General features: G+C 42.5%; 1 protein-coding gene across 2 annotated transcripts in view; it reads right to left on the reverse strand.

Moving 5' to 3' along the window:
• Positions 1-382: 382 nt before the first annotated feature.
• The window catches only part of klf8 (Kruppel like factor 8), a 71085-nt gene continuing 46248 nt past the window's right edge, over positions 383-25219 (reverse strand). Inside the window, exons 3-7 of one of the 2 annotated variants that reach the window (XM_087169787.1) lie at positions 17146-17415; positions 16826-17060; positions 10871-10982; positions 7770-7909; positions 383-7357 (exon numbers count right to left, since the gene is read on the reverse strand). In XM_087169787.1, coding sequence (XP_087025913.1) covers positions 7176-7357; positions 7770-7909; positions 10871-10982; positions 16826-17060; positions 17146-17415 — 939 coding nt within the window. In that variant the 3' untranslated portion in view covers positions 383-7175. Of the gene's footprint in view, positions 7358-7769; positions 7910-10870; positions 10983-16825; positions 17061-17145; positions 17419-25219 lie in introns of both variants that reach the window. The other variant, XM_023430946.2, reaches the window with a different exon arrangement.

The raw sequence follows: 25219 nt of genomic DNA on the forward strand, positions 1-25219 counted from the left end.
CAGCCATGAATGTTATTAATGTAATGTATTAAGTAAATATTAATGTGTCAGCCTACAACAGTCACCATCACAATATAAATAAATATCAATTTGTCAATTTGACCTTTAATGCTCAGAACATTCCTATGCCTCCATTCCAGAAAAATCATCTTTATATTTAAAGTTAAAAAATATTTTTACCATTAGAATATATGTGATATTAAATCTGTTTGTTCCAGTGCTTCATTTAATATATGATGATTAAATGTGATTACTCCACTTGTTTATTGGCTACATCATATAATCAAAAAGGGGAAAATGGAGGAAGACCCCACAGAATGAACCACTGGATTCTGGATACAAGCATCATCCACATATAAGAAACAACACAGAGACACCAGGCTTTAAATTGCACCAAAAACATTTTTTATTCTATAAAAGAAGAAGGAAGGGAGGGGGAAATAATCACAACTGTACAGGGAGAAACTGACTTTTAAACACCATGAGTCACAGTATCAAAAAGCTCACGTTTTCCTCACTGATCTTTACACATTTGTTCTGTACAAATACAAAAAAAAAGAAAAAAATATTATTAATAATTGTATTATTATAATGATAAACTGCATTGCACTGAGTAAATATAGTACTGGCCCATAAGTTACTGCATTCAATAGAAAATACCTAAAATTTCTGATTTTGCAGAGGAAATGATTCATGGTGAGTTGAGGCACTCGCACACAGACGGACACAAGTCAGTGACGTCACCGTCAGACATGAACTCTATCCCTCAGGTCTCAGCAGGAAATAAACTCTTTTCAGATGTCGCTGTTTTCAGATGAACATTCCTGCTTTACGCACAAACAGAAGGTTTAGAAGAAAATACCGTGGGAAAACAAGCTTTGCAAAAAAAAAAAAAACTGCAACGAAAACAACAGGAAGCAGAAAAAAAAAAAAAAAACGAACACATGCATCAGTCTCCCGGCAACAACTCCAACACCAGCGAAAAAATAAGACTCTGTCTGGGTCGTCGTCAACAGGCTCTGAGGCGCAATAACTGACTATCCTTGGTGTGGCACTGGAGGTTTTCGTGTGTGTGTTTGACTGTTCTGTGAAATAACCAATTTAGCTGCGTTTATAGTTAAATAACTAAACATGTGCTCTGTGGAGTAAATGAGCCTAGAAATAAAAGCGTGTTGAGATCAGTGTTGTTAGGGGGGTTGCTTCAAATATACATCAAAAATATATCTCAGTTACTTTTAGTGCAGACAGTTTTGGATTTATTTTTCCAGGTTTTCAGATGCCTCTATATCAATACAGCGGAGGTGTTTGTGTTTAGATGATTAAACAATGTCCTGAATGTTCTGCTTAATCCACAAATGTCACTGTCTTGAGTTTCCATTGGACCTCTACTGAAAACATCCCCATGAAAACCAAGCAGGATGTTTCATTCTTGGCCTGCGAAATTATAGTTTGACATAAAAATAAAAAAATAATCTCGACTAAATGTCTGTTTATAAGCTTGTTGATGAGATTTCCATTGATACACAAACAGATCAAAACTGCCAGGAGTCAGTGGACGGCTGGAGAATGATCTCAAGGAGGTCTGTTCACCTCTGACACCAAGGACAGAGCAGAGACTAGAGGTTATGACCCCTTGCTTCCTTCTTGTCACATCCTGCCTCAATAACAACTGAGTGAACATCCACTGTAAAATGCTGGTTTCAAATAATTTCACCAAAACTGTTCAATGTGAACTGACCAGGAATGTCATTTTTCAATGCAGTGGGCACCACAAGCAAAAACCACTCCTGTCCATTACACTGTGACAGAGCCAAAAAAAAAATAGAGCCAAAACTCTCTGCATGGGTAGATACCATTAGAGGTGAGAAATGGGTTTTTGCTTCTGTAATTTGGGTGAACAAGCAGGAAAATGGGACCTGAGCTGTTTCTCGGTTTATCAAACCAACCCTGTACCCTGGCCAAAAGGAACATAATGTCTCTAAAGGGCTCAAATCCTTCTGACCCTTTTTACTTTCCTTACTGTTCAATTAGCTTCTGCAGCGCAACCCGTTTTCTCATGTTGCATCTTCTTCTATCCATAAATAGGTACACGCTTCTTCATTTTTACCAAGATAAATTAACTGTTATTTTGTTCAGTTTCAAATGGGAGAAAATACATTAGTGTGTTTTAATTGTCTATATTTTATTTGGCGGATAAAATATTGGTAAGCTGGTTTTCTGTTGGCAACTATAGGTTGTTTCCTGGTTCGTCTTTGCATCTACAATTTTTTTGTAACTTTTCAACCAAACTGACCTGATAAGCATAAAACCAGCAATCAACTGTATGTTCGTGAACATATTAAAAAAAGGATTTTTTAACCCCGTCTGACCTGAAATTTTCTGTCTGAATACAACTAAAGCTACAGAGTGTGAAAAATGTTTTCAGACCCAAACCAACTAAATCTCATGTTTCACTGACTGCTTCATTATTTTGTGATACTTTAAATCAGGTCCAGTGCAGAAAGATCAAGCTCTGTTGTAATAATAATAATAATAATAATAATAATAATAATAATAATAATAATGATAATAATAAACTGATGCCTAATTAATTATTTTCAACGTGATTTCTCAGTGGAGCTTTTTTTTTTCCCTCAGATCATTAATGTTAAAGGAACCCCACGGTCTCACACACTGACATGCTCACCAACATCACTATAAGAAAACAAGAAGGCTACTCTCCATGCAACACAAGTGTGCACAACACAAGTGGGACCATTTTTTTTTTAGGAAACTACGAAACAAATGCATTATTAGATTTGAAAAAAAATGAACACATGATGAAACACACTTCATCAAACCAACAGAGGAAGAAGAAGAAAAAAAGATTTTTTCACATTATCTAGTCAGTGTTAAAAATAGAAATTCACCCGTTACATTTACTCTGCACTTTTTGATTATATACATTTATGTACATGGATTTCTCTTAATTATTTGTCCTTAATGTCTTTATCAACAGTTTACAAAAGAAAGAAAATTGCAATTAAATGCATATACTCTTCTAGAAAGATGTGCTTAGTAACTATGTTTTTTGTTTTTTGTTGTTTTTTTAAGTTGAAGCAGAGGGGATGTTAAGAGGAATGGGGACATTGCATATTGCTCTGCACTGCAAAAAATAGAATAAAATCCCTCAAAACAAGTGACTGAATTTAGTTCAGATTCTTCATAATGTTGCTCCTTGATATGACTTGATATCCTTCAACAAGCTAATTTTTTTTATTTTTAAATAGTAATGAGATTTCAAAATCCCAAACCAGATTCAGCGAAGTTGCTGCGGGGGATATTTTTTGCAGTGTGCAGACCAAAAGACACAATCTGCCCTGGCATGGCATGCACTCAGCTCACAGGAAGCCTGCACATCCGTCTCAGTTATCACACTATGAAAAGTCAGATGTAAAACTATGGAGGCAAATCTGTCTCACCAGATTTTGAAACTCAGTCTTTGAATTTGTAGTTCTGATTTTTATTTATTTATTCATTTATCTATTTATTTTGCATTGAAATTTTGTGTTTGAATTTTTTGGGGGACTCTGAATTCCACTCATGAAATTTTCAATAACTCACTTCACTGTTATTTTTCAATGTTCCCAAATTAAGAATGAAATATTCAAGCTTTAAAAAAAAAAAAAAACTGAATTATAGTTATTCAAGTTGCTTCAGATTGAGATCCCAAAATTCAAGTTAAATACAAAGGGTTCTGTCTCCAATCAAACCAACATCCAGCCAATCGAGTTATGCTCCGTTGGTCATATGATGGATGTTGATTTGATGTTGAATTTTTCATTTTGAATTTGCGAACATAAAAAATATCAGTGAAATGAGTTACTGAAAAAGTTGAATTCAGAGTCAAAAAAATAAAAAATTCAGTGCTATAAATCCACAGCCTTTTAAATTTCAGAATCTGGTCAGACAGATTTGCTTCCATATTCCATATGAAACATTTTGCTCTCACTTACTAGCTTTTCAGAGGTGGTTTCAGAGGTGGCTTCGTTCAGTGATCAACAATCACAAACAGGCTTCTACACATCCTGACCTCCCTTTCTTTTTTATTTTAAGGATCTGGTTACAACCTAGGTGAGCTGCATATGAGCAGTACAACTACCAGCTAGTGCTCTACTTCTGAGTTCAGAACAGCGCTTAGAGCGAGGTCTGCGTTATGTTGCATAATCAAGTTCAGCCCAGATCAGGAGCTGAAAAACAGCCCCCTTAAGACATGGACACCATGGGTCATAGCAGGGTCACTGGGGGTCGATTCTGTTTCAACTGTGTTTCAAAAATGTTAAAGTTTGAAAAATGTGCTGTTTTAGATTAGGATTTTAGCACAGGCTAGAAGTTAGGGGTGTTGTGTCAGGAAGGTTTTGGACACAAAAGCAAGATTCTCTGTTAGATTGTATTAGATGCTAGTTGTTTGAGGCATTAAATTAAGTTCTGTCACAAGCTGAAAGAGAATTGACCCCCCACCCTGGTAGAAATGCTAGTGAGGAGAGCGCTTACTTTCCCCGTGGTTTAAACCCCAGGCACTGCGGACCCTGACAGCCCGACACAGTGCCAGGTTTCTCCCAGAACCACTGACAGACGGCCTGGTCCACTGTGACTTCCAGTGGCAGCCATGTTGGCTCCACAGCTCTGTTGCTCCATGGATTTTTTTTTTGTAAGGTCATTAAAAAGAGTGCAAATGGCTTTTGTTGGGTGTTTCAGGTTGCGTTTTAAAGGAGACAAATGCTTGAATTTCTAAAGAGTAAGACCACATTTCCTCTAAAGCTTAATATGAAGAAAAGGAGGCTAATCCTTTCTTTAACTTTACATCTCTTCCGCTCATCTCATCATCAAACATCTGAAAAACTCTAAATCTGCTTGTTGTGGAGGAACAGTGCCCCCCCACACCCTTTCCTGATTTGTGCTGTGAAGCAATTCAGCAGATTTTCTGCCTTAAGCCTCCAGGTGGGTCACAATGTAAAATACTGAGAAGAAGCCTGCAAAGACTAGAAGGGATTTTCATCTCCTCTCAAGGCGATTTGTCTCCAAATTAAACTGTGACTTTTTTTAAAAACTGCTATTCATGGCACCTTTCACTTCCTGGTTTCAAAGACTAAAAAAAGCGTGCTAAGCGCTCGCTGCTGTGAGGAACATCCTTTCTGCAGAGGACGAAAAAAAACATAAGCCTTCGCCGCAAAGATCAGGTTTCTCATGGACAAACAGCGTTACGTCTCAGTGGAGACTCACAGTTGATCTTTGGCCGGACGTCTCCTCTGTCAGAGGTTCTGGTTTCGCCCTTACAGATTGACTTCGGTTATTAAGGCTCAACGGGCAAGAGGTAAAAGAACAACAAGTGCCCGGAACACACACTCGTAAAAATCTTAAATTCTGATTATGTGTTTGTCTCAAAACATGCACACTCACCCAAACACACACACGCGCACGCACACACACACACACACGTGAGCAACACACACAAAAAACACACACTCAGAAAAGCTCCCCTATTCCCTGCGTGAGAGTTTTACTTGTAATCTCAAACTATTTGTGTCTCCTCTGTCTTTTTCACAGCCTCAGAACACAACTAAAGGATCTGAATTCTTTTTCTTTTCTTTTTTTTTTTAAAAAGGGTGCCATTCTGTTAAAGAGTGCCAAACCTGGCAAAGAAGAAAAAAAATAAAAATAAAAGACAGAACTGAAGGCCTTATTTCAAAAAACAACAGCAACAACAACGCATAAAAAGCAAATACTGTTATCGAAGAAGAACCAGAAAGATGTGTGCGGGGGGAGAACACGCAAACAACAATAAGGTGATTGATACAATGAAAACAAATGAATCTTTATAAAGTTCACAGTCTTGTAGCTCCCTGTACCAGGAGGGGTGGGGGGGGTGGACAGGTCAGGACAAAATAAACTACGTTTAGCCTCAGACGCCTCAGATATGTTTGCCTAAAGAGGGGAAACGTGTCTGATGTGACTTCAGCCGCCGTGAAGCAAAGACTCATACACTGATATGCACAGAGTTGGGAAGCTTTTACTTTGAAAATCCAAAGCTGTTTGGTTTTTTTAGCCCCATTTCCCCAAATTGTGTCAGTGACTTAGGAAGGTCCAGGGACAGGGACTTTTTTGGGGACTGGAACTGTGGCTCAGAGAAGGGCTGGGAATGGAGCTTAAATACTTTACCAAAAAACTTTCATAAAATTGAGCACCAAACTTTGGCATCAAATGTCTGGACAGATTTGTCAACTTAGTTACCTTTTCTTTTATCGTACAATTCCTGATTTTGATCGTAATTTGCCAGTTTTTCCATGTCAGGAGGGTTGGAAAAAAAGGTTCCTAAAAAGTTTCCTGGAAAATGTTCTTGTGGTGGAAAAGAGCTATTTGGGTCTTTCACCTTTGCTTCCAAAAAATCCATAATATATGACATTTTGGCTTCACATAAATTCCCAACTCTGGATATGTGCAAAATGAAATTGTTTTTCAAAAAATAAAAAGCAGCTGAAGAGACATCCATTTTAAAATTCCCCTTGTCCTTTTAGTTTAAAAACAACACACACACATTATTCCTCCTCTCGTCCTCTCCTCTTCCTCCTCTCCTTTGGATGGATGGATGGATGCATGTGATGGATGGATGAACGTCCCTGCCGCTGGATGTCCTTCAGTCCATCTTCCTCTTTCTGATGAGGAGACATATTATGTGACAGTTGGGGTTGAGTGGGAGGGTGGCAGGGAGGGGATTGTTGTGGAGCAGGAGGGGCGTCAGGTGGACGGTGGTGGTAATGACGATGAAACACACACAGTAAAAAAAAAAAAAGAAAGAAATCCTGTAACACACACACACACACACACACACACACACACAGAAACGAACAGACGCGTTCCTGATGTTCCTGTGATTTCAAGATGAAGAGGAGGAGGACGAAGGAGGTACAGTTGTCTTTTGAAGGGGGCATAAAATCCGAAGAGAGTGGGGGGGTCAGCAGAGATGAGGAGGGAAACAGGAAGTAGCAGAGGTTCGTGTGGGGTGGGGTGGGGTGGGGGGCACTGGTACAAGATGTGCTGTGAAGGACTTCGAGACGTCACGGGGTAAGAGGTTGGTTTGTAGGGAGGAGGGGGGTCGATGGGGTATTGTGAGTGTCGGGGAGGGGGGAGGTCAGAGTTCACATCATGACATGGCGGCGGCGGTGCAGGGAGAGGTGGTCAGACCGGGAGAAGGAGCGGTCGCACTCGGTGCAGCGGAAAGGTTTGATTCCTGTGTGCTTGCGGAAGTGTCGGGTCAGCTCGTCGGAGCGGGCGAAGCGCCAGGTGCAGCCCTCCCAGGTACAGTGGTAGGGTTTCTCTCCTGGAGGGGGGGGGGGTTAACGGAAAGGAAAAGAATGAGAGGAAGCAACAGAGGGAAGGGAAAGGAAGATTGGGATACTGTATCAATAACTTACAGAAACAATTCTCATGCAATCCTGCTTCATTTGGTTATCTACTGTATTTTCCAAAATTCTCGAGAATTACTAAATAAATAAATACGTGGCCTTAACTGTGTTTGTGTCACTGGAAAATCCCCACCTCAACACAATGAACCAATCACATCTGCTTATGGCTTATTTACTTTTATTTGTTGTAGTAACTTTTAATTGGATGTTTGAAGAAACCTGAAACACAATTTAACAGCGGAAACCTGTTTCTAATCCCCAGACTTGGATGGATTTTGTTGTCGCTGTTGCTGTTGTTGTGTTGTTGTTGTGTTCCTCAGGCCTCACCTGTGTGTATCCTCCTGTGGGCTTTGAGGTGGGAGCTCTTGGTGTAAACTTTTTTACAGCCTTCATAGTCGCACATGTGGATTCGCCTTCTCTTGATGTCCGGCGAGTCTGGATCGACGGGCTCTAAGTCCATGACCGACCTGACAAAGGAAAAAGGAGGCGGCGATGCTGATCACTGATAAAGACACTTCCTGGGAGACTGTCCTGTTTCACACAGTATTTCAACACACACCATGCTGAGTTTACGTCAAGCAGTTCCTGCTATCCAAAATAAGAAACGGAAAACGGAAGAGACTGTAGTTATAACTTTAGGATCAACAGCAGAGAAACTCAAAACAAAGATATTAAAGCTGGAAAAAGAAAAAGGTGTCTGACTTTCATAACGACGGCAGTGACAGTTACAGTTTTGTTTGAATGTGATCATTCATCTCACGTACATGTTATATACAATTAGAATTAGATAGTTTGTCCATCAGATCGCACTGATAAATCCCACTCAGGAAAAACATATTGATCACAGCTAGTCTCAAACCAAATGTAATGGATCCTATCCTTAAAATGTTATTGGTCAATATATCGTCAAGTGTCAGAAAAATCCAATATCTAGTAAGAAGAAAAGTACAGTGAAAAAATAAGAAAACATATTTGCAAATTACTATTTAACCTGATCATCTATGTCTAAGTCAGTTTTGGTAATTAATATGTAAATTCCGTGCTTCATTGAGGAATCATTTTGTCCTTGCTGTACTGTTCATGTTGTTCAAGCATGAAATAAATCTGCAGCACTGCACTCATTCATCTTTTTAAAGAAAATATTTAACCAGGTTTTGTTTTGGAACACCTGACTCTGCTGTGTGATTATGTGCTTTTGTCTCTCATCAGGCTCAGGTGTATTTCGGAGCGATCTTAGAGCCACCAGGGGGCGTGAGAGAGTCGCACTGCTCTCAACACAGCTGCACGACGGTGTCCACTTCAGCATTACTCTCTCTCTCTCTCTCTCTCTCTCTCTCTCTCTCTCTCTCTCTCTCTCTCTCTCTCTCTCTCTCTCTCTGATTCCTTTGTATTTTATAACCCTGTCCATTTTTTATTCCCCTTCTCCTCGCACCAAAAAGAAACAAGCCGACAAACTAAACCCATCCACTCTCTCGGGTGTGTCCCTCTGCTTCTACCTCCTTCTCTTAAATCACTGTCTGCAACGTGATATTGTGATCACGGTGTAAATAAAGCCGATTTGAAAAAACATTGCTCTCCCTAGCCCTTTTACAAGGAGGTGTGACGGCAAGCTGCATTATGTAACCTTGTTTACACCCCAGTTTTGGGACAGCCCTGCCCAGCAACACACACACACATACACACAAACACATGTAACACAAATACTTGTTCACTCTGTTTCTGTTAAATAGTATATCTCTTTCTATGTCTAATGCACACACACACACACACACACACACACACACACACACACACACACACACACACACACACACACACACAACTGCTAACCACACCCAGAAGTTCTGTTACAGTCAAGCAACCTCGCCCACTGGGTGTGGCAGGAGGTCTGTCCTGATCTTACTAATAAACACACTGGACACACTCACACACACACACACACACACACACACACACACACACACACCCACACACACAAACAAGTTTGCGCAGATATCCTTGCTGAGATATTGCATTGACTTCCATTCATTGTGGACAGCCTAACCCAAACCCTGACCTTAACCATACCAACCCATCCCTAACCCACAACCTTAATCTGACCTCAATTCAACCTGTTTGAAATGCCTTAGCATCACGTGGAGGGAGCTCAGAAATGTTGTTTTGTTTCACTAGGACCAGGCTTTGGTCCCCATGAGTACTTGTCCCAACAAGGTCAGTGTTTATACCATAAAAATAGGTGAAAAAAAACACACACACACACACACACAAATCGAGCCGTGACTGACGCACTAACCTTCACTTTGCAGCCTTGAAGCCTCAAAACCAACAATCTTTCAAATATCCAAATATCCAACCTTTGCTGCCCTCATTTATGACGTGTCTACTGAGCATGCATAGACACACACACACACACACACACACACACACACACACACACACACACACACACACACACACACACACACTCTACATACATGCACACACTTGTTTCCCTGTGATACAGCCAGGGCGTCTCCAGTGTGCTCTGCTGTACAGCGGGGTTATGTAAGGTTATATAAGTGTCCAGTCATGGCAGCAGTATCGCTGCAGTAATGTAATTAGGCAGGAGGCTGCAGGCAAAGCAGGAGGAGGTCCACACGAAGACTGCATTTCCCATAAACCCTGCTGTGTGTTATCTCTCTCTCGCGCTCTCTGTAACATGGACTTTTGACTCAGATGACATCACGCATGGTTTATGGTATTTATGTCGTATCAACAGTCATCTCCGTTTTATTACAGATGTGTAAAGATTTTATTTTATTGTAGTACCATGATTGGCCACTGGGGGCAGCATGCCTGACTCTCTACGCCGTGTCCAGCTCAACAGTGTCAGTCTCCTTAAATAGTTCAACATTTTTGGAAGTATTTTTTGCTTTCTGTCCAAGAGTTGAACTGTATGTAGAGTCCAAATTAAAGCGAACTGGACTGTGCATCTGAACATCTAAGAGGTGGGCTAGGTAAATCCTTAAATGTTAGCTGGTCATTCTGATTTCATTTGCATCCTCTGCAGTTGCAGGAATCTGGACATGCTAACGTTTGTCGCTAGAGAACGATATCCCAATAAAACGGCTGATTAAATCGCGCTCCACAGCACCACTGGTGGTCAAAATCACACCGTAGCTTTAACACTTTAACCAGCTCTGATGATCTAAGCTGAACATCAAATACATCAAAAGTTGTCGAGAAACCTACAGCAAGTGAAGCGTTTCTGGTCACTTTCTGCACATCTGTCCCACATGTGTTGAATCCCCCCACCCCACCCCCCCAGAAATGAACCATTTTCATGCATGAATGTTTATTATTATTCTACATAAACTCACACAACTGTGGGGGGAAAAAAATTGGTTTTCAAAGTGTGCCTAAATATAACTCGTGCAGCATGGACTCACCCTGCGTCAAGGCTCTGGGCGCTGAGGGAGGCCGATCCAGACTCCGTACCGCTCTCTGCATCGCTGTCACTCTGATACTCCACTGGAGACGTTGAACCTGGCTTAATACGAACTGTAGAGAGGACAGGATGGGGGGGGTGACGGCAGGAGAACAGACAGGAAGAGGGAAAGGAGGGACGTAAAACAGAAACAGTGGTGCAAATAGGAAGAAATTTTAGACAGATCGAAGGAGGGAGGGAAAGAAATTGGCATGAGGCCAAGTGACGGAGACAAATCGGTGAATGAAATTAGGAAATGGAAGAAGCAGAGTGGAGACAAGTGAGGGAGTAAGAGAAGGAGGGGAGGGGTGGAAACAGACAGAAGAGAACAGCAGGGGGTTAATAACTTCTTAAAAGCGATGCCTAGATTCCAGCAACTTAGCAAGACAAAGACTTGCTCCAAGTGTGTGTGTGTGTGTGTGTGTGTGTGTGTGTCTGTGTGTCTGTGTGTGTGTAGTTAGGTGTGGTCTGCTGAGCTGCAGAATCGATGGATAAAATTTCTGGCTAAACCCCCACGCTGGCTTTCTCTGCACGTCTCCTCGTTTTCTACATCTTCCTCAACATCTCTAAAACGTGATCACTTCCTGTCGGGAGAAACATCCAGTCATCGCAGCCCTCCTCCATCCTCTCCCCTCTCGACAACCTTTTACAATGTCAAAGCAGAAGGAAGACGACGTGAACAGATGTTAATGAAAAATATTCCGCAGAAGTCACAGACGATGCTAATTAGCAATTAACTGAGAGATAAATCTCTGGAGGCCATCTGAAGTCTCTGCTGGTTGTCCTCAAGTTTTTGAAAAGCTTTTATGAATTCAAACTAGTTTTTTCACCAAGGAGGGAAGTTAGTTTTAGGTTGAGGCCTTGCTTTTGAATTCTTCATGGCTGGGAGTGAGTGCTCGCAAGGTATTTTCTGTTGAATTCTGGGTCATTTAGAAGTTTAAAAAAATTCATGTTCATCTCAGCTAATAAGCAGAGGGAGCTCAGCCTGTTGTCTCTGGACACTCCGTCAACATGGGATCACACTCGATCACTAAATATGAAACATTAAGCTGCTATAATCAATAGTTTTATATTAAGAGTCGATCAAATTACTGGATAAACTGTATGTGAGAGAGGTCGCTCATAGTGACGATTACCAGACGATCTTCATGGTTTTACGGCGAACAAAGTTAGTGTTTTGTTTCGTTCTCATGGCTCTCATCATCTTCATTTCTAGCAGCAGTCAACAGCAGTTTTTAGTGAAAAGCTCTAAAGGTCTACACCTCCTCCTGAGCACCGAACGGCAGACATAGTTAGCGATGAGCTGGTGAACACGTAGTGGAGCATCTACCTGCAAAACAGTTAGATGTTCTTCTTTTCTTTCTTTTTTTTGGGGAGCTTAAAGCTGAGTGAATAATTTGACAACAGGCTGAAAAGCAAACAGCGTTTTGCTGCACTCTCTCTCTCTCTCTCTCCCTGTACCTGTACCCACACCCAGCAGTAATGTCACAGTGTCATGGAGCACACCTGTGCATCATCGCAGCAAGGTGAGAAGTTAAACCACTGAAGGTCAAGATTCTAAGAGGGTGTTAAGTTGCTCTTTAAAAAGGTCACTGCTGTGTTTAGCTAGTTTCCGCTGCCCCCCCCCCCAAAATATATATATATATATATATAAAATATATAAATAAAAATCAGCTAAAACTAGCCAGAGATCATGGACCATATTAACAACCTATATGTAGCATTAGTGACATGCATAGCTCAGAAGTTCCTGGAGTCACACTGATTGATATGATGATGCAATTATTAATGTGGTTTAATGAACTTGAATCAGTCAAAGGACACTATGTGAAAAATGAGTTACTGAGTTGATATATTACTGTCAACTCTGTGGTGAAGTAATCCATGCCAGGCTCTTACAGCTGCACTAATTTACTGTATGTAATCGTTTGGTAAACTCTCTCTCTCTCTCCCTGTGTGTGTCAGTGTCTCTCGCTCCTGCTTCGCTCCCTCTCCCTCTTCTTATCCTTAAACTTCACAGACTGCTGCTTATCAGAGGCGGGAAAACCGTTACGCGAACAAACAAAGAACAATTTATGCATCAAAATCAGACTGCGGTGATCAATTATAAGGGTCTGAAAACATTATGAATGAAAACAGGAGTGCTCCCCCTCCTCCTCCTCCTCCTCCTTCCTCCTCCTCCCCCCTCCTCCTCCTCTTTCTGCAGGAATGTGGCAGCCATACTGTTCAAAGTCCGCCCAGCCTGGTGAGAGCGAGGAGGGGTGGTGTGGTTGGAAGGGTGACGCAGGGAATTTGGGTGGAGTAGCTGCGTTTGTGTGTCTGTGTGTGTGTGTGTGTGTGTGTGTGTGTGTGTGTTAGAGTGGGGAGGGTCACACACCAAAAGAAGTGTTCTTTGTCTCTGGAGACAATTAAGCCGCCCCCACCCCTCTCCGCCACTGCAGCCTTCCTTTTTCAAAGACGAAACGACCCATCTCCTCTCCTCTCGACCCCTGCACCCTCTCTCCTCCCCATCCTTCCTCACCCCCCCACCCCCCACCCCCACCCCGGTATCACACTCAACTCCCCACCACCCTTTCCTCCGTCTCCGCCTCACCCACTTCTCTTCCTCCATCTGAATCTACCTTTCCAGCCCCCCCCCCCATTTTTCTCCTACACAGAACCACCATGGCACACGAACAGAGGATGTCAGCCGCCTGCTGCTCGCTCTCGTTGCAGGTAGAGGGAGTGAGAAAAGGAAAAGGAAAGTATCGAAGTTCCCATCATCTTCTCGCACTTTCACTCACTCACGTCTTCACTCTTTGTTTTCCGTTTCTCTTCTAAGACACAGACGTGAAAGCCTGTCTGTGAAATACAGCAACAAGACAGGATTTTAATGTGATCTCCACGAACAGGTGGCTCCTCCGCTGAACCTTCAGACTACTCACTAGATAAGATCTTATTAGATTACATTACTTCAGGGGGATGTTTGAATGATCCCTGTGAGAAAGCTACATAAACGATGACTGTACTAAGTGGAAGTTATCGCAGTGAAATTTTGTAGTTTCCTGTACAAAATATGGGATTATTACTCCTATAGAAAAATGATGGTCAAAGCTGCCAAAAGAAGGCAAAGTTGAAAAGCAGACTACTTTGAAGTGCCACCTAACACCAGTTGAAAATCGTATATTTTGTTTACCTCAAGCGCTGATGTAGAAAAAGCAACATCACTGTTAAGGTGTGGCTACAGGTGCAACACCGTGAAACGAGCTGCTATTCAGCCGGGAATGAAGTTACTGTTCAGCACCAAAACACCAACTGTTTCCACTTGTTGAAACACGCAAACAAGCAAAAATGCCGAACGCAGCTCTCAAAAGCACAAATTAATTAATGTGATGTAAATGGTTGTGAAACACAATAGTTGTTTGACAGTGAGGGTCATCTGAAGTGTAAACAGAGGGGAGGAGATTAGGGAGAGAGTTTGTTTTGACGGACGGGAAGATGCGATTGTTGAAAAAATGCTTGACTTGTTAGTTACATCTACAAGAGCTGCATGACGTCACCACTGAACATTACTGCTGCAGTGTTGTTACTGCGACAGCAAAACCACAAAAGTCACAGAAATGACTGAGCATGCTTTAACTTCATCTGATTCCCTGCATCTGATACACGCCACATTCAAAGTTCTTGCAGTTTTCGGGATGGGCTGACCTTCGTGTCTTAAACTAATGATGGATTGTCTTTCTTTCTTTAAGTGTGTCCAAACTTTTGACAGGAACTGTACATCATAAAACAAAAAGGGAAGGAGAAGGGGAAAGCAGAATAGACTGCAACAGAACCAAGATATGGTAAATTGGCATTTTGTCAAATAAAGAAATTCCTCTTTTGCTCTCACTGTGTGTTGCTGTTGCCCAGGTGAGCACAGTGACATGAGCACCTGTATAATCTAAAGCAAATCCCATACATGACACATACATATATGACTTCTATTCTTATATGTACATTATATATTATATATGTGTGCAGGATATATTTCTGCGGGCACAAATTATCTGGAGCATGCTGGAAGAAGTTTATACAATTCTCTAACAACTGAATACAGAATGTTCTTATGCCTGTTTTGGAGATTTTTGAAAAGCATGCTGGGAAACAACTAAAGAGGCAGTTTGAGACAAAATAAAACTAAAACACTTTGACACAATAACTCGTCACAGGCCGTGAGAGAGAGTCCGGTCCGTGTGCTGCAGATTCTCGCAGAACCTTCTGAGAATCACTCGCCTCCCTCGTTTACATTCCTGAGTCGGGCCGCGATGGTCTGGATTTGAACTAAGGTTGAACTGAACGGGCTTTACTGAGGGACTTTACTGCAGTTTATCAGCGGGGCGGAGGCCTGATTCGCCAGCTTGCCTGAACAAATGTTGAGCTTCCCCTGGTGTTTACTCAGGGATGGATCACTCCTCCTTCAACCTCTGCGTTCGTCATTGTTTAATCGATCGACTGGATAGCCGGAATTGTTTAAGACGCTCCTGACAAGGTGACAACAAGACAAACTCTGATTTCACAGGGTTTTTCTTTCTCACGGGTTCTTCAGTATCGATCACCTTTTCACAAAGAGATTGATCTTAGTGTCAGAGGAGGTCAGGACGTTTGAGGAGCAGATGTTGTTCAAGTAAAAAAAAAAAAAAGAAATCAAAGAATATTATTAGTTATTCACAACATGTACAGTAAATTCCTGTATTGATTTATGAGACATCTCGAGACTTTCCCCTGCAAAATATTAGAGGACGGAATCAGCTGCTGAAACACTGACAGGTGAATTTCAAGCGGGAACTTTTTTTCTACAACATATGTAACATTTCTTTTCCAGAAGTTTCTTCATTTTAAGTGGGAATATCAATCATCTGGCACATATGGAGAGCATCCAGAGTGACAAAGATACACGGGCAGACAGACGGCAAGTCTGACATGCCGCTAACCGCAAACACACACCATCCCCCCGTCGGGAGACACGCGCTGTATTCCTCTGAGATCGAGAGAGAAAAGACGGTGTGAGCGAGTGTAACAGCAGCACGGAAGAACAGAGGCGGGTGGAGAGTCAAACACAGAAAAACTGACTGAGGAGGGGAAAAGGTCCAGAAATCTAACAACCATCTCAAAATCGCCCTCCTTTTCCTCGCATTGCAAAACTTTAAACCACCACTCCGTGTGTCGGTACGACCTCGACATCCTGTTTCTACACACGCACACGTACATGACATTAAAGAAAGAAAGATGCTCTAAATATGCCGTTTCACTGCAACTTAAAACGCCTTCCTGCCAAGCGTTTGATGCTTATCACTGGTCTTAGGCGGCAGCAGCTATCGCAGTATCTTCTGTAGTATCGGCACGAATCCTTTAATGTGCATCACTGGCACTGGAGGCCCCACGGCGCAGCACCACAACACCACACATATACATATACATAAACATATGCACCTGCAGTTAACGTAGTTGTAGTTGATTATTCGACTTCTCAAGTTTTTTTTCTATCATCTTTTAATGGCTGAAAGTCACAGAGGAAGAGGTCTCAGTACAGTGGCCTAATCTGACTCACTGCTGCTTGTGTGTAGATTTATATAGAAACCAAAGGAGGAGGGTGTCTGGACTTACATTGATATTTACGTTGATAACACTGCAGCTGGTACTAGTGAGTATGTTAGCTTGTTAGCATGCTAATATGCAAACAAGCTAACTCGGTTCGAGAAACCTCTGATTCGTTTTATTGCTCAGTTTAACCAGGTCTGGTGTCTTAGATTAGGGACATCATCATCATCGTCATCATCATCATCATCATCATCATCATCATCATCATCATGCCAGAGGAATGGCATGATGGGAAGGGGTTGTTGTAACTGTTCACGATTATGCCATCTTCCTGGGGGGTTTCATTTGCACCACTCACCAGATCCTTCCGAGCGCCCATCGCTGCCTATGAGCGGCACTGTAATGGCTGCCGTGGCGACGCCATCTGTCGGCATGGTGGTGTAAACAACAGGCAGCGACTGCACCACCACAGGGATGGTCTGCAGCTGGCCCACCTTGCTGGGCATGCTGACCGAGGGGATGGTGTGAATGACGTGCAGGATCTGCTGTCCCCCGGCGCCCTGCGTGGCCAGGATGGAGCCCGGGGAGAGGACCTGGAGGGAAAAGGGGGGGGGGGTGAGTTGTTGCTCTAACCCATTCTACAGCTTTACTATAAAAATGGAAGGAGGTTGTAGTTACCATGGAGCCTATCGATTGTACCGCAGAGGGGACCGGTGTGGCCGACAGGCTGGGTTGGGTCACGGCACTGTTGGGCGCAGGGTTGACTGTGACGCTCATCGTACAGGCGGGGAGCGAAGAGGAGCGTGGTTTGTTGAGGGACAGGTCGACAGGCTCGGTCTGGTCCTCGGCAGGGCACGGCTGGGGCGAAGAGGGCTCCGTCTTACAAACTGGCGACTCAGTCTTCACCTTCAGGTCTGTTGGCTGTGGGCAGTCGGTGCCTATGTCTGCCTGCTGGAGAGAACAGGGGGACGGGGGCGGGACGGGAGACACAGAAGAGAAGTTTAGAGAACTGATTGTACTTAGGTTGAAAGATGAAACCATTTTCATGACAGCTATAAACAACAACTTGAACCCCAAGAAATAGATCTATTTTAGGAAGAAAAGCCTCTGTAACATTATGATACTTTATTAAGTCAGGTTTCATTTCAGATCTTACTTACTGACTCCTGAAACTGGCAGTCAACTCATATCCTCATCTTAAGAGCACTCAGACGGCACAGGCCTAATTTTATTTACAAACTCCTGTACTAATTAGACTGGTGTAATCGCAGTTAAGTGGGGCATGCCAAAAAATGTTGATACATGCTGCTTTATTGTTTGAACAGCCAGTGGGAGCTAAATAATCCTCCAAAACAGAAATTATTTTGTTATTTTTCCTCGATGCTGTGACACTGAGCTGGAGACACACAGGCAGAGGAAACTGTCTGTTACACATTCACCTGGCTGTTGCAATTGATTGGATACCAATACTGCACATATTCATATATATTATAGGAAGTGCAAAACAGCAGGAGGTTATTTCAGATGTTCGAGAAGTAAAAGTTCTGTCTGCACAGACAATGTTAGGAGACTGAGGGACAAGAAACTCTCCCGGTCAAACCATCAGCACCATCAGCTTTAGGAAATGTCTGGCTCTTTAGATAAAAAGTCGAAGGTTCAAGCCAGTGCATGTAAAAAAAAGTGACAAAGAAAAGTTAACTACAACTCCCAGGGTGCATTTTTTTTTTTTACAAAACATTCAGTCATAGAACTTACAGCTGTTCTGCATTTGTCCGAACATTCAACAGCTTAAATCACTTCACTTCCACATTCTGGCTTAATGTCAGGATGAAATCGTGATTTTGAAATTGCCAAAGGTCTGATTTGCTTCACTTCTCCATGACAACAGCTGCGGAGGCTCATGGGTACTGTAGTATTTACACCAATTAGCCAAACTAAGCTAACACAAGAACCCAATGTCTGATCTTATTGTCCTGCGTTTCTCTGTTTAGGTATATTAATATATTCCTGAAACCTGCTCAGCCCCGCACATACCATATATCTTTCAAGATGTGAAGAGACTTTATGAGGAACTGCTTCATCCTGACTAAATACTTTCATATAACTTGCATCAGACTTTTTCATACTACGCCCTGGTTTTTCTCAGCCTCCTCAGAGGAATGGGGCACCCCATTCGCCACTGGAGCCACCCAAGGTTCAGCTGCCATGTAGCTCGAAAAGCACAGGGAACAATGGCTGCTGTGTGGGACACTGAAGGGGGAGGTGGAGGAAAAAGAGAAAGAGAGAGAGACAGATAGAGAGAAAGAGAGAGAGAGAGAGAGAGAGAGAAGGGCTGGGCGGGTATAGAGAGAGGCTGGTACAGACTGAGAGAGAGAGTGTAAAGAGAGACAGGAGAAATGGAGTGAGAGAGGGAGCAGCAGTGAGCCTCCAGTCCAGGAGCTGGCCCCTGTCCAGTTCAGCTGAGCATAGCTTGGCTCTGGGTGAGGAGGAGAGGGTGGAGACCACGCTACGCCCTTTTATCGGGTCACACAGTTCAGCTGGAGGCTGGGCTGTGTGGCGGTGGGTGAAGACACAAATATGGCCGGTAAACAGTCTCCTGCAGTCAACGCTCATTACATATGCAAATAAGCACCGTTACAGGAGCATATCAGTGGTTTTGCATGTTTTATAGTGCTTTAGAAGAGCTGTTTGTTAAACTCTCCAGGACTGTGCGTGTGATGTTCTCATCCTCTCTGTTTTACATTAGCACTGAGAACATGTCACAAACAAACCTCACAAACAGAACCTGCACCGAACATGGCTGAGATAAGGAGGAAATTAAGGAGCTAAATGGGAAGCAAAGGAACAAGGTGAGAGGGAGCTGCTGAAAAAACATTACAAACAAACACACACACAAACACACACACACACCTGCACCACAACTTGGCTGAAGACAGGAGGGATTTAAGGAGCTCTTACTATGTGGAAAGGAAAGGAAAGGAAAGGAAAGGAAAGGAAAGGAAAGGAAAGGAAAGACAAAAAAGGGGGATCAGTGAGGAAGAGGAAGCCGGGCTCTAATGTGATTATAGAGACACAGCTTTAAAAAAAAAAAAGCTGAACAGAAAATCAAGTGTGAAAGAAGTGAGGGAGTGGGTGAGGCAGAGAAGAGAGAAAGAGACGAGAGAAGAGAAAGAGAGTGGGTGGGAAAGGCCTTGTGTTGCCATGGAAACTGGGAGCTATCAGCTGACTCCATGTTTTCCACTCGTTCCCCACCCACCACCAACTCCCTTCCCTTTCTCTCCCAGTCCGTTCATCTTTCCATCACTTCACCCCCCCTCCTCCCCCCGTTTCTCTCACTCTCTCTATCATGACCACACCCCTTTCACCTTTCTCTCCCACACCCCCACCTCTCCCTCCAGCATCTCTTGCTCTTTACATCAGCCACACCTTTGTTTCTTCCCACCTCACCCTCCAATCCCTCGTTGGCTTCATTTCCTCCCTCTCTCTCTCTCTCTCTCTCTCTCTCTCTCTCTCTCTCTCTCTTCTATTCGTCTCTTCTCCTCCATTCTCTTCTGGTTTTTTTTTTTCCCCCTCTGCTCTCCTATACTCTCTTTTCCTCTTTTCACAGTTGCTCAGATTAAACCCACAACTCTTTGAAAAAATCCCCAGAAGAAGACACTGAAAGGCTGACGTCCTCTGGAAGGAAAAAATAAAAAAGGAACAAAAAAACCTCACTGGACTCCTGCAAAGCTCTGTGATCTGAGACACAGGATGAGAAAGGAGAAGGGAAAAAAACGGGAAGAAAGAAAGAGAGAAACTTTGTGATATGAGGTCAGACTGATTAGCTTAAAGGGGAGGATGTATAGCAGCTCATTACCCAGTGGAAGAAAACACTTGACACTCTTCACGCTGAGCCACAGATGTTAATTTCGGGCCGAGACGAGAGGACACATCGGGCTCTGTATCAGAGGGAGGATTTTTTTTATGCTGGGCTTGTACAAGAGAAGTGATTGTGCTGAAATTTTACTAATTTCGTGGATTTTAAGGAGCTGAGTTAAGATTGACCAAAGCACATTTTTATGATTAGCTTTGGTCACAAGACAATGGAGCCCTTTTTCCATAGCCAATTAAGAAATACTGACATTTAAAGGTCCCATATTTTACAGTTTTCCTGCGTTTAATTCGAAGTGATGATCCATAAGAAGATATATTTGTGGTTTTAAGAACCAAAAGACCATCTCAATGTAGTTTTACATCTCCTCTCTCAGGCTTCTCTCTGGAGCTCTAGCAACAACAGGTCAGTGAGCCAATCAGAAGAGAGGAGACTCTGAGGCTCTTTTCTGATTGGCTGACTGTTTTCTGAGTGATCTAATAAAAATTTATCAGATTTCAGGTAAAACACTCAGAGAGCTTTGATACTTTCAAAGTATTAATATAGAACCTAAACCTGCTTTATAGTCAAGAAATACATGGAAATCTACCTTTATACAATATGGGACCTTTAAGCACATTTATTGTATTGTGTTGTACGTATCATTATGGTTTTCTGTTCAGGTGGCAAACGTTTTTCATCCACATGACTATCATCATTTGAATTTTGAAAAATAAATATGCTAATAACAACCATCCAAACCACCAAACCAGCCTTTTTAAAAATGTATTCACTGACTGTTTTTAAAAGATCCAATTTTCAATGTCAAAAGCGAATAAATTTATTTGGCTGAGACTAAATAACTTGATTTACAAAAAAAAAAAAAAACTCTTGAAAGTTGATTCAAGGACAACAGCAGATGTTTTGAGCTCAGGAGACAGCGTTAAAATAAGTATTAAAGGCGGTACAACCTCAGAAATATGTTGTCTATATTATAAAAAAATTACTATATACAGGTATTTTACCACAATACAACTTAATGGCTAGGAAGTGTGTCCTCGCTGGGCTGGGGCTGATATTCAATGATATTGAATATCGTGATATTTCCCCCCATATGTGATATTTTTCATAATACGGATTTTTCTTTTCTTGCACTTTTGCACCGTTTGGATACCACTCGAGCCTTTTCCTCAAGAGCCTTTATTTGCATATCAACACACGGACCCACGGTTTCTCTTTTCACACAAAGGAAGAGACTGAACTTCACTTGAAAGTACAGTGTCGCTGAAGCAGAATTCATTTGCATTGGTTGTGAGTCAGACAATGGCACGGGATCATAAATTGACGGTTTCTGAAGCAATCACAACAATCTGACGGAGCTGGAACACAATCCACCTTAAAACAATAAACCTGACGTGTCTGAGTGCAACAAAACCAAAAACCAAAAAAAACCTTCACTGAGCTGAGACGTGTTGCAGTGGATCTTGCCAGAGTACTCCGCTCTCTCCCTCTTGCACTTCTCAGTTCAACTGCTCCACCATAAAATGGGTCACCCAGTCTTCGCCTTGCAATTAATTCATGTGATCTCTAACTTGAATGGAGGCGGGTAGCAGCTGTGACTGCAGTGGGGAGAGAGCCAGGCAGAGAGAAAGATGTAAAATGTCCAAAGGACCTTAATCAGTCTGTCCTCACGCTGGGTCCCATACAGATAAAGTAATGAGTGATTTACAGTAGCCTCATATGTCCACACAGGAGTGTTTACATGGTACAGTAGGTATGATTACAGCTCATAACATCGTCGTATCAGAGACACTTCGGCCACAAACTGAACCCTGAACACTGCGTCAGCGACTGTTTGTTTTTTTATGTGACTGTGCCAATTTAACAAGGGGTTAATAGGTAACGCTAAATATGGTGGCAGTGACAGGTTAACAACACACCTACGTCAACCGCCACGTAACATATTGATGACAGGTTTTCGTGGCAAGTGGGGCCAAGAGCAACAGCTCCCACACCAAACTCCCATTTTGAAATGACTTTTTAATGATAATAATAATATTTCCATACTGTATGTTAGAGCCTGCCCCTTAAAAGATGGCTAGTCTCACTTTACTTTGGTACGTTGGCAAATGTTTTGACGCTAACAAGCCTCAGCAAGTTGAAGAAACGTTTAGACAATGTTATACACAGTTTGCAAATGACGCCACAGGTAGATGGAGATAACTCTCCACTTAACAAAGCTGGTCTCGCTGGTCACAGATGACTCCACTCACGGGAACCTTTACACAAACCTGTGACACAATAGATTACTTATTACTTCAACTGTACAAACCGCAGTAACCAAGTTCCAGTCTGATTTATGGGCTGCACTTCTCTCTGCCACTACCGGCCTTATTCATTCAAGCATGATAATGTGGCGTTGTCCTGAGCGTCTGATACTCAAGATCTTCACGTTGTTCAGGTAACGTGAAAATTCAGTGGAAATTGCTAACAAGGTTCAGGAAATGTGCCAAGTTCCTGCCCAGGTGGTTCTAAAGAAAACCAACAACAGACCTGCTAACACCGCCCTTGCTTCACTTATACTGGCTTTCGGTGGGGAAAGAGTAATCATAGTAAAATCTGAATTCCACTGAAGCCTAAAAGACTTTCGGTCCCCAAGTCGATGTTGTTGTTTTTTCTACAGGCAGAAATCAATAGGTCCCGAAGTGACACAAACACTGCTGTGACTGTTTGTGTATGTGGAAGGTGAAGGGAAGATGGAGGAAGGAACGGGATCCAGTGGGGAGGTAAAGCAAACAGGTGGAATGATGAGAGATGAAGGAAGAGGCATTGATTTGCTGGGAGTGTGTACTTGTCAATGTCATATGTGATCAGCACTACTTAATTATGATTTTTTAAAGGCAGTATATGTGTGGTGCTGAATTTATATGTGCATGTGTTGTATGTATGGGCGTGTGTGTGTGTGTGTGTGTGTGTGTGTGTGTGTGTGTGTGTGTGTGTGTGTGTGTTCGAGGACATGGGGTGTGGAGACAGATATGGACGATATAATAAAGACATGAGAGCAAAAACAACAGCTGTGGGAGATATTAACAACGAAGCACGCGGCCCCGCCTAGCACACTCACATACACATATGCGGCTCCACCCCCTCATAGCCTGACCCACCCGAAGAAACACCAACTGCCCCCCACCCTGCGTTAAAGGGTAAGTCTACTCCTCTCTCTCTCTCTCTGTCGCTGGTTCACCCACCTGTCAGCAGGCTGATCCCAGCACAGCTCACAGTGTCTGTTAGCCAGCGTTAGCGTCGGCCTAATGTTACCTAATAGGAGTTGCCAGTGTTGATTTCCTGGGTGCTTAGTAACTTGTCTGTCCCTCACTGGATGGCCCGACTCTAACCTTAAAGCAAACTCTGCTCGAGTTTTGATTACTCATCGAATCTACCAATCAAAAGAAAAATCCCCTCCACACAAAACACACCAAATAAATATTTAAATAAGACAACCTGAGTAAAAAACATGTTTAGGGAGGAATCTTATTAAGAGCCTCAATGTCTAATTATGCATTTGTAGCAAAGAACATCATGTATATTCAACTTGTAATTAATACTTCCCCTGTACGTGACTTTAGCATATATAGGCGTAATTAGCGGACCTTTATTGAATGGTTGTTTAAATAGAGATACCGTTAGTATTCCACGAGCTTGCCATGAATAAGTGCTTCAATACAAAGATTTAGATCTTTATGCAGTCGCATTTCAATTAAGGAAAATCAAGCTCGTATTACTGCGGGGACAGAAAGGTTCGTCTCGCAAAGAAATTGCTAAAGAACGTCAAGGAAGGCCTCTGATTGAAGGTAAGACATATGCAAAAACACAGCTCTTCTTCCTCACCTAAAGTTTCTTATTTTAGTCTCTGCACACTTGAAAACAAGAGGAAAGGTCTGTTTCTCTGTCCGTGATGAACATTTTACTTGAAAACCTTGAATGAAAAGAGAAGGAAGAGAGGGAGCTCTGCGACAGACAGATGTGGATGCCGTTGCAGTTCACCATTTGTTTTAACTTCCAAATAATTCTTTTACATAACTGAACTAAACTAGACTTGTTTAAAACCTGTCTGATTGTTTGTGTTGCAACGCCCCATCAATAATACGCTCTCATGAAATCTATTTTTTCTTGGTGTCCCTGAGAACGTCTCTCCAAACTTCATTTATTAGTTCTCATACGTTTCTCTGTAATCTTTTTAAAATGTGCCTGAACTTGTTGCATCCAGCTGTGTGAATATACAGTACAGAAAGCGTAGGCAGAGAGAAGAACAATTTGACAGCGCTCATGTTTCACGGTCTTCGGTTGACGCCTCTGAGTCACTCATATATGAACAGTGCCCGCAGTGGGTTTTCCAGTAATCCAAGTGTGCCCTCAGGTCGCTAACAAAGTGCCACTTTCAGTTTCTCTTTGCCCTCTTTACAGATGCAGTGTCACACAACTAAAAATGCATCCAGTGTCACAATACCAAGCGTTTAACAGAGGCCTTGGATCAACTGCCAAGCAGTTCACTGATCATGAAACAAGACTTTTCAACACTGCCAAGGGTGGAGCGACGTAACCTAGCCTATTCCCTTAAGTAGAAACAGAAAGTTTGAGAGAGTTGAGACAAGTCTACAGACCCATCCTTCATCTCAAAATCATCACATTTAATAAATGGAAAACCACAAACATCTTAGCTCCCAGGAGCCAAACGCTCGACATCAGCGATGCTCGTTACGGATAACGTCAACGCCCGCGACACCTCGGCTTAACTCAGGAAACAGTCTATTGTTGTTGGAACCAGGTGAATTTATCTCACCATGCTGGGACTTTTTTTTTTTTTGTACTCGGTTGTATAACATCCTAATTTTAAATGACTGA

This window comes from Seriola lalandi, unplaced genomic scaffold (genome assembly GCF_002814215.2).
Source record: "Seriola lalandi dorsalis isolate HSWRI2012SDOR001 ecotype SW California unplaced genomic scaffold, Sedor1 jcf7180002054914, whole genome shotgun sequence".
NCBI lineage: Eukaryota > Metazoa > Chordata > Actinopteri > Carangiformes > Carangidae > Seriola > Seriola lalandi.